The 14509-nt window shown below is 44.5% G+C and overlaps 1 protein-coding gene across 2 annotated transcripts; it reads left to right on the top strand.

Annotated features, from left to right (window-relative positions):
- On the top strand, window positions 1-13100 carry rfwd3 (ring finger and WD repeat domain 3). 2 transcript variants are annotated; one of them, XM_046037889.1, is made up of 14 exons: window positions 1-182; window positions 2371-2430; window positions 2645-2928; window positions 3120-3388; window positions 4134-4189; window positions 4996-5193; window positions 5325-5416; window positions 5910-6024; window positions 6690-6930; window positions 7728-7878; window positions 8014-8190; window positions 8327-8541; window positions 10107-10321; window positions 10718-13100. In XM_046037889.1, the coding sequence occupies exons 3-14, from the start codon at window positions 2645-2647 to the stop codon at window positions 10859-10861; spliced, it is 2157 nt and encodes a 718-aa protein (XP_045893845.1). In that variant the 5' UTR covers window positions 1-182; window positions 2371-2430; the 3' UTR covers window positions 10862-13100. The 2 variants fall into 2 exon arrangements, with proteins under 2 accessions (XP_045893845.1, XP_045893844.1); XM_046037888.1 differs by lacking the exon at window positions 2371-2430 and having other exon boundaries at window positions 2-182.
- The last annotated feature ends 1409 nt before the right edge of the window (window positions 13101-14509 follow it).

The following is a 14509-nucleotide window of genomic DNA, read 5'->3' as shown; positions in this document are numbered from 1 at the left end:
TGGTGACGTTGCGGCAGGATGGGGCGGGCGGAGTGAAGTCGCGCCGGGAGATTCGAGCCCTGTTCGCGGGACTGAAAGCTTTAACGGTCCCTGTGTGACCTGCTACATTTGGAGCCATGTTGTTACCCTGTGTGATCCTACAGAGCGGAATCAGCAGCTGTTAAACATTCACTTCCATGCAGGTAAAGTTACGAGTCTGCTTCTCACCGCGCTGCTGCTACAACAACCGGAGCGGAGCCGAGTCGGCTAGCCTAACAAGCTAACCGCGCTAACGAGCCACCTAACGTTAAGATGACTCATTTCCTAAGCGTATTTACAGCAATAACACGTCAGTTAATATCATCAGTAGCTCTTTATGTGTTGACTTTAGTAACAGCGTTATTTAAGGTATTAAGCGCCTGTCCGCGGCATCACAACCTCACAAATGCTATAGCTAACTTTAGCTCCTGTGTCCGTGGTTACCAGACTATCTAAATGTTTTTGTTATTTTTTTATTCTGTCATATTTTATAACGTTTTTTATATGCTAAGAAGTTACATCAAAAGTCATGTTCATAAAAGTTTGAATAAAAGACAAGCAGCTGCTGTTGGCTCTGTTTTGTTTGAAGGCCTCGGCGACCCCGGTCTATAGTTTAGTGCTTAGCCGGAGAACGCGCCACCTGGTCCCGGGGAACGCGCCACCTGGTCCCGGGGAACGCAACGGGAGGCTTTTGCGGTGACAGACAACAGATAGCTTAATTAATTATAAAAGGATATATAAGAGATAAACCAGGTAAAATTTCTCTCAAGTCACTATTTCATTGAGGCTCCTGCAGCTTCTTGTTGTACTTTTATAGGAGGCGGAGGGACTTTGGCTGCCCTAAAGTATCATCTGAGATATATGACAGTATGTTAGATTTCTTTATCCCCCAAAGAAGACTTCCTCTGCCCTTCTGGTTGTGATGCAGGAGGGACTTTGGTGTTTACTGAAAGCTACTTTGACAAAATGTGTCACGCATGCTGCCAGCTTTAAGAGGCTGTGTTGAACAGCAGCCGGTAGTTATATTGAATGTGCCTCTTAAAGTTCAAACAAACATTTGTAAAACGGTGTTAAACATCAGACACTAATACAACAACACAGTGGTAATCAATTACAACAACAAACAATACATCAAATCAGTTTTTGAAATGCCTTTACAGAGATTGTGAGGTAAGCACTGTGGCCCAGCGTGTTGCTCTTCTCTTTCCCGTGGTCATATGTTTTGACCTCAGGCTATGAATTGAATTCAGTAATTAGTCATTTCGCAGAGGCTTGCAATTGCTATTTATGTCAGAGGACACACACCTCTGGAGCAAGTAGGGATGGGAATCGTTAATTTTCATTGATATTGATGCCCTTATTGAGACTTAATGATCCTGTATCGATACTTGACTGTTATTTGGTAAAGACGAGACCCAACGGGCCTGAGGTAGGCCTGCAGGGGGTGAGGAAAATATTCAATAGCCTAAATATTGAGATGACTTTTGATAAATAAACATGCTGCCTGGCTGTTTTAAAAAAAAAAATAAAAATTATAGGATTAGAATTTAATATTTTAAATACAGCTCCAGAGCAGCAACATTAATGTTTACAACAGCAAAGTCACCGTACAGTCAATATCTGCCATCACAACACTGAGTGACCCTGATCCTCCTCCTCTCTACTGTTAATCACTGCCTGCAGGTAACGTCACCTGATGGAAGGAGGAGCGGCTGGTTTGTCTCAGCCAGCTGAGTTTTTAACAGTGTGCCACATTTTCAGCCTTATTGCCGAGCTAACGTCAGCTGTGCTTGAATAGGACACACAGGATGAGGGTCTGCGGACACAGCAGTTTAAAATGAACCCTTTCTACATGTTTGCCTTACAAACAAAGTATTGTCTTTTTACCCGCGAAGGTTTTATTGCACATAACGAGCGCCGCTGTCTGCAACTCGAGTAGTTTGGAGCCAGCGTATCTTCACCGTCTCCACAGCGACGGAGCGGCGTCTGTCTTTGCAGGGCGCCGTGTGTGCGCGCACAACAGAGAGCAGGCCGAGGCTGCAGCCCGATGATAAACAGTCCCGGTGTAATACCACGTTTCGGTGCCATCAGTAAATAAACATTAGTTTTTGCGTCCATTGCGTTTGAAGATAAATCAGATTTGACGCTCTGCTGCCATAACGTTACATCACAGGACCCGCGAGTCTGCATAGCAGTATCCATAAGCTCGGACCTTATTGATTTTAGGGTTTAGAGACATTTTGGAACCGGGTCTCGATCCCCATCCCTAGGAGCAAGTAAGGGTTAAGTGTCAGGGAAACATTGGTTGGAGGTGTCACGGTGGGAATCAAACCCGTTTCTGTCACACAAAAGGCATGTGTCCTATCCACTACGTCATCACCATCCCAGAAGAGGAACATACGGGGTTGAGAGGTCAGTAAAGGTGCTGATAACAGGAGAGATAGGGTTGCACCGTGTTGTAGATGGATCGGTCGCACACTTGGAGCGAAACCTTATTCATACCTGGGAACAACACAGAAGAAAAGGAGGGATTTAACATGAAACCTTGCTGACGTGACGTGCTGGCAGAACATCGTCTAATATTAAAGGGCCGCCTGTGTCCTTTCCCACCTGTGCTGCTGTGCAGATGGAGGCCATGGAGGTAGACTCCCCGGTGGAGGTGCAGGCGAGAGGCGGCAGGCAGGCGGCTGCTCCTGCAGCCGAGGACGCCAACGTGCCGCACGTCATCTCAGACTCTGGCAGCAGCACCGAGGTGGACGAGGACGACGATGATGACAACGAAGGAAGGCCGACGGCAGCTCACGCACCGCCCAGGCTTCCCGCCACCTGGGCGTTCAGTCAGAGAGCGGTGGGCGGCGCTGCGTCCACACCTTCAGCAGCTCAGGGGGCGCCCATACGGAGGAGACTCAGGTAGCCAGAGCTAACGCACAGTGAAAGCTTGGTTTATGCCTCATCTCTGATCTTCTTATGCAGAGCCTTTAAAGAAGTGTTAGACCATTTTAAATAGCTGTAAATGTCAAAGACCCTCCAGTCTCCTCTCAGCAGCTGTGTTTTGTCCCAATGTGTCTTCCTGTGATGTTAAACTGTGTGTGCTGCTCCAGGCAGGGCCTCAGGGTGCACTACCCCAGCCAGACTGCCGCGCCCTCCAGAGGCTTTCCAGACTTCCTGCTCCGAGCGCCGGCTGCTAGTGTGGCTGAACCAGAGTCCGGCAGCACCACGGAGATCAGCGAGTCTGACGAGGAGGAGGAGGCGGAGGAGGATGAAGGAGGCGCACCTGCTGCTGCGCGGCCAGTCGACCCCGTGCCGCCTGCCGGTCCTCGCCTTAACCTCTCCATCCAACTCGCACAACCACAGGAAGCCGGCCCCACCGGTGAGTCTCACCAGCATTTACTTTGCTGTTCACTGGTTTTCACAGACCCGTGCGGTGGAGGGATGCAGCGATTACCGGATTTCGCTTTAAAACGTCGCGGTTAATTAATCGAAAAGGCTCCACCACACCGAGTGTTTCTGTTGCACGGAACGAAACTGTGGCAACTTGCACAAAACAAACAGGAGCGGTGCACCAGCGTAAGTGTGGTGTTTATCAGAGGCTACTTTACGCTCGCTAAACTGCCCGCCGCGGCCAAAGTAGTTGAACTTTAGTGCTGAGCAGCTTCCACGCAGTGCAGATCGCTTCTTTTCTGAAAGGGCCTTTTATTGAAAACGTCGTCCTGTGCAGACCTTCAGTCGCTGAACATTTAACGCTACATCCTGTTTTTGCGGAGAAAATGTGGCCAGGTGTGAAACACTAACGCACATCAGGAGCTGACAGACTTTCAGGACTGTAGGCTACCAATTAACTGCATTCCAGTCACTAAAACACAGGTACAGATGAGAGCTGAGGACAGGAACACTTCAGTTTATTCCCCTGGGAGATAAAAGTTAAAAATACTTAGATATTACAGAAATATAATTAATGCAATTAAATATTAAAAATCAACTGAAGTCCTTACTAGTGCAGAGTCTGTTGTGTTTAGAAAGTTTAGTGTGATTGTTGTTGTTTAAATTGTGCTATATGAATAAAGTGGATTGGATTACTTTTTTTATTTTTATTTTTTATTTTCATCTGTGTTCAGACTCCACTTCAGCCGCAGATGGTGAGAGGACCGAAGCTCAAAAGCAGGACGTCCAGGTAACGTTCAGACCTCTACGGTCGCTCTTCTTTCTCGTTCCAGTTACTGTACGGTGCCCGTTAATCGGAAGGTCGGCGGTTCAATCCCCGGCTCCTCCTGGTTGCGTGTCGAAGTGTCCTTGTCAAGATACTGAACCCCGATTTGCCCCTGGCGGCTGTTCCGCCGGTGTATGAATGTGTGTGAATGTTAGTTTCTGTTTGAGCACTTAGGCTCAGTGTGTGACTGGTGAATGCAGATGTAGTGTAAAAAGCGCTTTGAGTGGTCGAAAAGACTAGAAAGGCGTTATACAAATACGGAGCGTATAAAGCTCTGCATTATGCCAGTTCTACTCAGTGTTTCCTGCACATACCGACGCATGTGAACTGGAGATGAAATAAATATTTTACGAGCAGGGATCAAGTAAAGCGAGGTCGCTGTTTACCACGGCGGGTTTGTTTTGATAGGCTACGTCATTAGCAAGCCTCCTCCAGATGTGGCACACCTGCTGCTGTGAAAACTATACAAACAGGCAGAGAGAGACAGATGGAGGCGGAGCACGCCGCTGTGTTTCCAGGTGTACAGGAATTCAGAAGGGGGGGGGGGAGAAATAATCTTCTAGGCTACTAGAAATAACCCCAACACCGCCGCCCAGGTGGGAAACTTGAGTTTCCTGGACCTGTTGCGCCACACAGATGCTTAACTAGATGTGTTTCTGTTGTAGTGCAGTTGTCGCTCTGAAAGCGGAAACATTTTTGTCTCTTGCACTGACTTCTGTTGATGTTTTAGTCTCCATGTAGCTTGAAACTCTTCTCATTTCCACCTCCAGCCGGTCCCTGTGACCTCGGCTTCTGTCCAGTCGTCGCAAGGCGAGGAGGGCGAAGGCGATATCTGCACCATATGCTTTGAGGCGTGGACAACAGCGGGCGAGCACAGACTGTCCGCTCTGCGCTGCGGACATCTCTTCGGCTTCACCTGCATCCAGCGCTGGCTGAAAGCTCAGGGCCCGGCCGCCAAATGTCCACAGGTCAGCGAGGTCACCGTATTTTAACAGGAAGTTGTGTCAGTCCTATTTTTCCGCCCCCGTCTCTCTGCTGTCACATCGTGCACCTCCCACCGGGGCTTTGTTGAGTATGTGTTTCTGTTGTTTCCCTTTAGTGCAACAAGAAAGCCAAACGTTCAGACATCGTTCTGCTGTACGCTCCAAAGCTGAGAGCGCTCGACAACTCCGAGCAAGAGATCTTAAAGAAGTGAGTGGTGGTTTCCCTGCCAACGGCGTGTGTCTGCAGGATTTAGATAAGGCCATGAGGCGAGGCACTTTTCATTTCAGCTTGATGAAATAAAGTATAATGTTTAAACCTGAAATTGACCTCTTAGTGTGAAACGGGCGTCTCCTGTAAGATTGAAAGCTGGGTCACAAAGGTTTGGGCTCAAATATTGTGAAGTGTCTCTTTTTTTTGGAGCAGTAAATGGTTCTATCCATATAGATTTTGATTTTTGCAGCCTTTAATAGCCTTGTCTCATCTGCTAAAATACCAACACACCCTTACTGTTACTGTGTAGGTGACGTGTATGATGTAAAATGTAGTGTAAAAATATCATCACAGAGTTCGGTCTAGACCTGCTCTTTTATGAAAAGCGCTTTGAGATAACTGTTGTTGTGATTTGGCGCTATATAAATAAAATTGAATTTGTATGGTAATGTATTGGTGGATTGGTATTAAACGTTTAGTGTGTGTGTAGGTCTCTGGAGCAGGAGCAGTCTCTAAGAAGGAAGGCTGAACTGGAATCAGCTCAGTACAAACTGAAACTGCAGGTCGTCACCAGCAAATATGGACAAGCGCAACAAGAACTGCAGGTATCAGCGATGACTCTTACTGTTCTAATTCCCTGAAACTTTGAGGACTTCGACCTTGAATCTGATAAAAGATCAATATTATCCTCGTGGGGATAAAGTCGCCCCCCCTCTTTCATGTTGCCAAGCGTTGTCCAACCTTGCACGTTTTAATTTGCTTAATATTTTCCTTTAAAGATGTGTGTTGATATTTTCTTGATTAGTTCTCCTGATTTTTAAGGAGTCGTTAGTGTGCCATAGGAATAATTGGTTAATTTTGATCAGTTTATAAATGTGTGCTTTTTTTAATGCAATAAATTATGAGATCGGTGATGACGATGAGTAAACTGAATTAACAAAAGCCTTTTATGAAAATATTTGTTTTACAAACTGATTATTTAAAGAAGAATAATAAAACATATTTGGCTCATGACATAAGATAAAAGTAACTTTACATGTTATTTGTATGATGATTGATGTGTAAATGACAGTATTCAAAAAATAAACATTTTAAATGTGCTAATTAATAATTCCTCTTTAAATGAATACTTTAAGAGGCTTTGAATAATATATGTTGTTATGCGTTTACACATAAATCCCTGAGGAGAATAAATGTGATTAACTGATGAAATGAAAAATATTTTAGCTTCCATATCTTAAAACCTCCTCCCCCCTCTCTGTCTGTTCAGGAGCTGAGGACTCTGATGGCCCAGGCCGGTCGAAGCTCAGTTCCGTCCTCGTCCTCCTCGGCGTCCTCCTCGGCGTCTACCTCGCTCCTCCTCGGCCCGTCTCAGTCTAGGACGGCCCAGTACAGTTTCTCCAAGGCGGTGCTGGTGTCTCAGGCCGGAGGCTCCAGGGTTTTATCCTACTGTGAACCTCTGAGCTGCCTGCTGGCCTCGCAGCCTTCCCCTCAGTCCACACTGGTGCCTGGTGAGACGCCTCTTCCTTCGTCCTTTTAACCTTTTAGCGGGTCTAAAGATGGCTGCGTTGTTTAATCCATCTGTCAGTACCGCACTTTGGCCCAGAGCAAGATATCTAGACAGACTCTGTTTCCCTTTTACTTCTATTGAAGCCCACACACTTAATCTAAGCATTCACTTCCTGTCTGGGTGCGATCTCAGCCGGATTCACAGGTCAGTTTACCTTTGTTCGACATTTGACCTGGTGGAAGTGCTCGGTCAGCCAACGGATAAACCTGCAGACCTTATTATTCTAGTTTGTGATTGCTCTCATCAATATTTATTTATTTCCTACATCTGGAACTTGATTTTCAGGGCAGGGAAATGTTAATGAGACTTTCCCTGTTGAGTCCTCCGTGAGCTTTCCTTTAGCACCACCTTCAGGCCAAGATGTGAGTTGTAACCTTTTTAAAATTGCTGTAAATTTTTCATGAGCTCAGCAATCTTTTAAGGAACTTGAGACTTTATCTGGGTTTCAGCCAGAGGAAACGGGGTATACGTTTGTTTTCTCAGTAGTTACAGAAAGTCTAAAGTCCCTGCTCTGGAGGGAGTGCTCGTAGTGCTGATTGAACTGGTCAATGCTACAGTTGCTACTTTAGGGACAGCAAATATCACCCAATGATAAATGAGCGTGCGTTATTTAAACAAAGCCATCACTTGTCTGTAAACCCTTTCTAACACTAGATGACTCCTTTCAGAAAGACTAATATGGTCACCCAGCTCTGATTTGTGACCGTTAAGACTCACAGGTTCTGTCCCCTCCTTCAGGTTGTGGGGTGAAGAAGGTGAGCGTTGTCAACATGAAGGCCAGTCAGTACGTCCCCATCCACAGTAAACAGATCCGAGGTCTGTCCTTCAACAGACAGAATGACAGTCTGCTGCTGTCTGCTGCCCTGGACAACACCATCAAACTGACCAGGTACACACAGAGGAAATCCTCTAACTTTGCACTGGTATCTCGTGTGTCTTGAGTTTTATACCTCTGTCCTACAGAGCTGATGAGAATAAATGATGTTCTCGTGTGATTAGTGGACTGACTCTGTGTGTGTTGCAGTCTGCTGACCAACACAGTGGTTCAGACCTACAACGCAGGTAAACCCGTGTGGAGCTGCTGCTGGTGTTTGGACAACAGTAACTACGTCTACGCAGGTCTGAGCAACGGCTCTGTGCTCGTCTACGACACCAGAGACACCAGCACGCACGTCCAGGAGCTGCAGCCGCTTCGCTCCAGGTACACTCGCACTAAAACACCAGGCTTTCTGAGTGCGAAATGCTGGTTTAGTGTGGATGCGGTCATTAAGCCGTCCACTAGGACATCAGTAGTTCACCACCTCTCGCAATAACTTGTGAACTGTGGATTTTTCCAGATGCCCGGTTGCGTCTCTGTGCTACGTCCCGCGGGCGGCGTCCAGCTCGTTTCCCTGCGGCGGCCTGATCGCTGGCTCTCTGGAAGGCGGGTGTTTCTGGGAGCAGGTCAACGAGACCACATACAGACCGCATGTCCTGCCGCTGGAGACCGCCGGCTGCACTGACATCCAAGTGGAGACGGAGAGCCGACACTGTCTGGTCACCTACAGGCCGGGTGAGACCCCGACCCCGCGAACTCAACCAGTATCGTATAGCCAGTCGGCTGATTTGGCAGGATCAGCTGAGGCCACTTTCAAAATAACCTAAAAATCCCAAAGCAACAAGTTCTTCAGCGGTGTTGTTTCTTTATGGAGTATTTACACATTTATCAATTAAAAAATAAAATGCTTCCCCGAAGCAGAGACATTTGGTGAGAAAAGAAGAGTTTTACAAGCTGATACTGCAGCTCCAGAGCCACTTCAACAACTACTGTCTGATTATTAGGAGCCCATTTTGACTCCTAAAAATGGCTGGAAGGTCTCATCATAAAGAACCGACCAGTTAGGAACAGCAGCTTGACAGACGCGTAAATCTCCACTGAACGTCGCAGAAGAGAACTTTACCTTAAAACAAAATCCAAACTGCCCCAAATAATTTGATAAAAAAAATAGAGGTTTTTTCCGGCCAACATTTTTCTATGAAAATGAGACTATTTGTGTGCAAAGTCATCTGCAGTGAAAATATTCACACCAGTCGTCAGGCGTGAAGCAGCAGGAAAAAAAAAAGCTGAGTGAGATGGAGGGTTAACACGGGAAACTCGAAGCTGCTACTGACGGCTCGTATCTGCCACTCTGTGAATAACAAGCTCACACCTCAACGTTCTTCACTCGACACCATCGACGCACATCAGACAAGTTGAGAATCTTAGAAACATAGACTTGATAAAAGCACAGCGAGTTTTGCATTTTGGCCGTCGCCATCTTGGTTGTTTGGAACGAGAAATGTCCCAAATGCTAATGAGAGGATGAAGTTTGCTAGCTTGGTTAGCAAGGTGCATTTGTAATTCACACGAACTGTGATATTTGACTCGCAAGAAAACCGGCTTAAAACGAAGTGTACTCGCTGGAAAAACAGAAACAGCTGAGCCTAGTGTCTTCTGAAGAAGAAGACCAAAATGTTAACGTTAACTTTGATGAACTGAAAACACACTGAAGGGGTCAGAGCTCCGACAGCACTCGAAACAAGTTTACTGCTCGTTAAATGTACAAAGTGCAGTGGATACTCGACGCCTCTGTCCTGATTGACAGGTCGCCGTGGTAGCGACTTGTCAATCAGCTTGTAGCCCCGCCCTGAAGCCTCCCCTGCTTCCTGGTCTCTGTTCCTCTAAATGGGACCATAATTTATTAAAAAAATGAACATCATGCTGTGTTGAAGAAGACTTGAGACCATAAACTCATCAGGAAAGTGTTTACTGAGGGAATAAATCAGCTGACAAGTAGAAACAGTTTCTCACACTTCTTTCTTTCTGCTGCCGGGGGAGTCGCCCCCTGCTGGCTGCTGGAGAGGACGCAGGTTCCTGCTTGCTTAAAAACCCACATCCTTTGTACATGTTCTGAATATCCTGAAAGAAAAAGACAAACAGAAACACAAAGACACGCAAAGAGATCATCTGTTTTGTGGGGACGCAGTTTCCTCTACCGCAGAACGGACGCTGTCTGAAATGTCGGTTGTCACGTCGTTCGGTCACGTGCAGATTATTTTTGTGTAATGTTGTTAGCAAGTGTCCCGTCTCTTCTGCAGGACGCTCCAACCCGTCTCTGCGCTGCGTCCTGATGTCTCTGAACAGGACGCCTCAGCAGGACTCGAGTCAGCTGCCCAGCTGCTCCTGCTCTCCCGTGCAGACCTTCAGCGCCGGCTCGTCCTGCAAACTGCTCACCAAGAACGCCGTTTTCAGGAGTCCGGATGGAGGCGGGACGCTGGTCTGCGCCGGGGACGAGGCCTCAAACTCAACAATGGTTAGTCCTGTCTGTGTGTCGTAAGATTTTAGGACCTGATGTTTTCATATCTACCAAAGTGATTCCTGCATTCAACAGACCTTCAAATCTGTCTTGTTAATTCAAAGCGCTTGTTTCTGTTGCCTAATATCTCATAATATATCCCTAAAATTAAATTTTATATAGTTTGATTTGTAAATTTCTGCTGATTGTAATTTTAAATAGCACGAAGCATCCCAAACACCTTGTGTATTTAAAATGAAATTTGATTGTCATTTTAAAGAGCCCAAAGCTGCCGAGTACATTTTGAATTTATTTTATTCAGGGTTTTTAAGTTGTTGTTTTTTCATTTGAAAGAGACAAAATTTTCCTAAAACAGTAACATCCTTTCTTATCTTACCTCCTCATGCTCCTCAGGTGTGGGACGCGGGCAGCGGCTCTCTGCTCCAGAAGCTTCCGGCAGACCTCCCGGTGTTGGACATCAGTCCGTTCACGGTGAATGGCGAGCACTTCCTGGCCTCGCTCACTGAGAAGATGCTGAAGATCTACAGGTGGGAGTGAACTGGTTTCATCCAGACAACAAGGCGCGTCCCAGAGCACAAGGAGAAACTGTGGAAAAACCAAATGCTGCTGAACTTTTGTCTGTACGTTTAGACACAAAAAAACTGATTACTGGGAGGGAACGACGGGAAGAAACCTTTCAAAGTCACTGTCAACAACATATTTTTTTTCTAAACATCCGCCTTACTGCATCTGGCGACCTTTGACCTGCACAGAAAGCCAAACGCAGCCTGAGTCAGGTGTAAATAGATTGTGTTTACATGAGTCAGAGGCCAAATTATTAACGTCGACGTGAACACGCTCGTTGACCCGACCGAGTGAACAGAAGGTGTTTTCTGTCCTGTTGGTGTGGACCAGGTGTGAGCCGGTATTGGATGGACGTGATACTGAAAATGTGAAGGCTCATCAACTACAAGTTGTGGATGCTTTCCATTTCTTGTGACATTTCAGGGTGCGCAGCTTCATGTCTTTTCCTACATGTCCAGGCAGCCATTGGTCCCCATTCCTTTTTGTATAGTATGAAAATCAGTTTAGCAGACTGGTGGAACTTGTTTGACTCGTCCAGTCCATCAGTCAGCAGCAAGTTTGAGGCTCCAACTTACTATTTTCATTATCAGTTAATCTGCTGATGAACTTCGAATTATTTGATCTATAAAATGTTCCGAACAATCCGAGCAACCTCATTCATTTTATGATCACGAAGGACAAAAGCAGAACGTTGCCACACTTGAGGAGATAAAATCAGCAAATATTTTGCATTTTTGCTTGAAAAAGAAAAAGGCTTAAATGATTGATCAGTTATCCCAATAGCTGTTTCGTCTCTAAGTCTGTTTGTTGTATCATGGTAATTAAGCAAGCACAGGTTAATTGGAGAAATCTTCTCTGCATTATCTCCCATACTAAAGCCTGATCAATATATCCGCCGCTGTTATCTTATGATCAGCGTAACACCGACTGACAGATGTGTTTGAGGTCATTTTCACACTGTAAAATGTCCATCTCTCTACGTACCCTTATTATAATTCTTTAAAAACCAAGGTAAGGGATTTTTATTAGAAATGTGACGAGGTATCTGCTTTACAAGATCCATTATTGATCTGACTTTTCTCCAAATGGTCATGTAAAGTAAGAACTGCTAATATTTTCTAACATCTAGAAATGAACATAAACTGATGGCTGCTTGGAAAAGAAGGAAAAAACGTGTGTTCTTCATCACTGCTGATTTTTTTCCAAGTCATATCAGCACCGTATAGAGAGCGACTTAAATGACTGATAGATAAATATATACTTTATTTTTTAGTCAGTCAATTTTTTTAAGATTTAAGACCAGAGAACAGAAGACAACAGAAAAACATTAACAGTGTTCATGTTTGCCCATCGTCTTATTTTGTGGATTTGATTTAACGACAGAATTAGCCGGTCGCTGCAGCTACAGAACTGAAGTTTGGGATGTCAGAGGATCCTTGAATCCACCACAAGCAGCGGGTTAGAAAAGCTATGTTTACATCAGCGTGAACACACGGAAATAAGTAGATGTTCATCGTCAGCAGGTCGCACACGGAGATGAAATGAACCTGTTGGCTGAAAGGGATAAGAAACTGGTCAGAAGTGATCTCAAATGTTCCTGAGTTGTAGTTGATGTGTTAAAATAAAGAAATCCACAGACTGTTCTCCAAATTCAGCCAATGGAACAGCAGGGAGGATTCTCCAGAGGAGTTCTCCGATAGAAACCAGGATCCTGTGGCATAGAAAGACCTGGTCCTGGTTTCAGAACATCCTCTGTAGCTGCAGAACAGAGCGGCTCAGAGGGCGAGAGGTTTCTCATGATCCATGTTAAGAACATTTCCCGAATAAGACCACAACCAGGATACCGATGCGCACATTAACGCCATTTTTAGCTGACAAATACATGAGGTGTCTGCTCTGCAGATCCTCCAGAACAGCGTTCTACGCTTTGATTTAAAATATGAACCCACCCGAGTTGAACGAAGCAGGACTTCACCTTCCAGCTCTGAAACAGTCAGTCACCTGAGACAGAAGATCACATGAAGAAACTGAGTCGATTCTTTTTAACTTCAGTCCCCCGTCTGAGCCCGAACATTAAGTGCCAAAACATTTTACTTTCCTAGTTGTCTTTCTAAAGGAAGGGGTGTGTGTGTATGTGTGTATATATATGTATATTTGCTACCAACTGTTTGTGTACAACTTCAAAGTTAATAAAAATGATGAGTCCTTTTAATTGAAGTTGTCAGAGTGGGCTGGATTTAGCATTGAGCTCTGTGTGGGGCGGGCGGGCGGTTCACCACTTTGGTCCAGACTGAAAAATCTCAAGAAGTAGTGGATGAATGAAATGTGGTTCAGACCCTCACCAGTGTGCGTAGAGCTTTTTAAATTAGCAAGGTGCTGAAAGAGAATCTGCAAATGTTAAAGCAACGTTAGAAACGAGATGGAATATAATACTATAAAAATTTAAATATGTTTGCGATTCCATTTTGAAATTATAAACTAAATAATGAAATAAAATCATTAATTGTCAAATTTCATTTTTTGACTTTTTAAATTATAAAAGTAGTTTTTGTAAATTGGTTAGAATTAAACTCTCACAGTCTTTGGCACACACTCAAAGCTCAGTAGTAATAGTTGCAAGGAATATAAAATTGACAATAAGATTATAAAATATATTAAAGAATAATACAGACTCTGAACAATATGCCTGTTATTTAAATGACAAGTATAAGGTTGTCTTTGACAAATAAATCAGAGTTAGATTTCTGATGTGTTGGCGGTCCGGTGGTGCTGCAACTACTTACACACTAGTGAGTTTAATGAGTGCAACATTTCCCTCTGATTTAACAAGAGGGACATATGATGTAGTTGAATACTGTATAAAAGTAAACGTAGCCTACTTGTCACCAAATAGCTGGAAACTACAAACAGGTTTCTCGATCTGCACTTTAAGTGATTTTTCAAAGCAGCACGAAACAACTGACTTCAGATCATCTGCAGATTCATCTTTTTTATTTGACTTTATTACACTCAGCCCTGCTCGGTCATTTCTCCAACTAGATGCTGCATTCAAGGCAGGCTGGTAAAGTTCTACTTTACACTCCAGAAGTGGCAAACTCAGTGGATGACATGCACTGCTCATAGAGCTCTATGGTTGGAAATATGTCCATAAAAATGTGCATTTTGTTTTAATTATTTCAGTTTGACAAAGCTTAAAAATACAAATAAAACCTATATAATATTTATTAATAACGTGTCTTCAGTTAACGCAGTTTTGTTCACTGGCTTAACAACAAATCATTAATGTTTCACCACAAGTGTCAAATTACCTAAAACCACCGCAAGTTTTCTGTTTCCTTGTTCCTGTATGTGAAGGAAAGCAGCGCTCTGCACGCCTGATTAAATGACACTCATGTTTCCTGGTGTGAGTTTTGATAAGATCCATTTTTTGTCCTAGTCAATCAAACGCTGGCTCTTATTTCCGTTTTGTGCAACACTCCACAGATGGTGTTGCTTTCCAGTAAATTTTGCGGAGGGATCCATAAAAGATCTGTGTCTCAGTTCTATAACACAGTTTGTACTATAAACTTTTCTTTAGGGCTCAAATGATAGAAGATAGAAAATGTATCAATAACTGTCAAA

The sequence above is a fragment of the Micropterus dolomieu genome, linkage group LG22 (assembly GCF_021292245.1).
Source record: "Micropterus dolomieu isolate WLL.071019.BEF.003 ecotype Adirondacks linkage group LG22, ASM2129224v1, whole genome shotgun sequence".
Taxonomy (NCBI): domain Eukaryota; kingdom Metazoa; phylum Chordata; class Actinopteri; order Centrarchiformes; family Centrarchidae; genus Micropterus; species Micropterus dolomieu.
The sequence above is the reverse complement of the archived record's forward strand: the minus strand, read 5'-3'. Positions and strand labels throughout refer to the sequence as shown.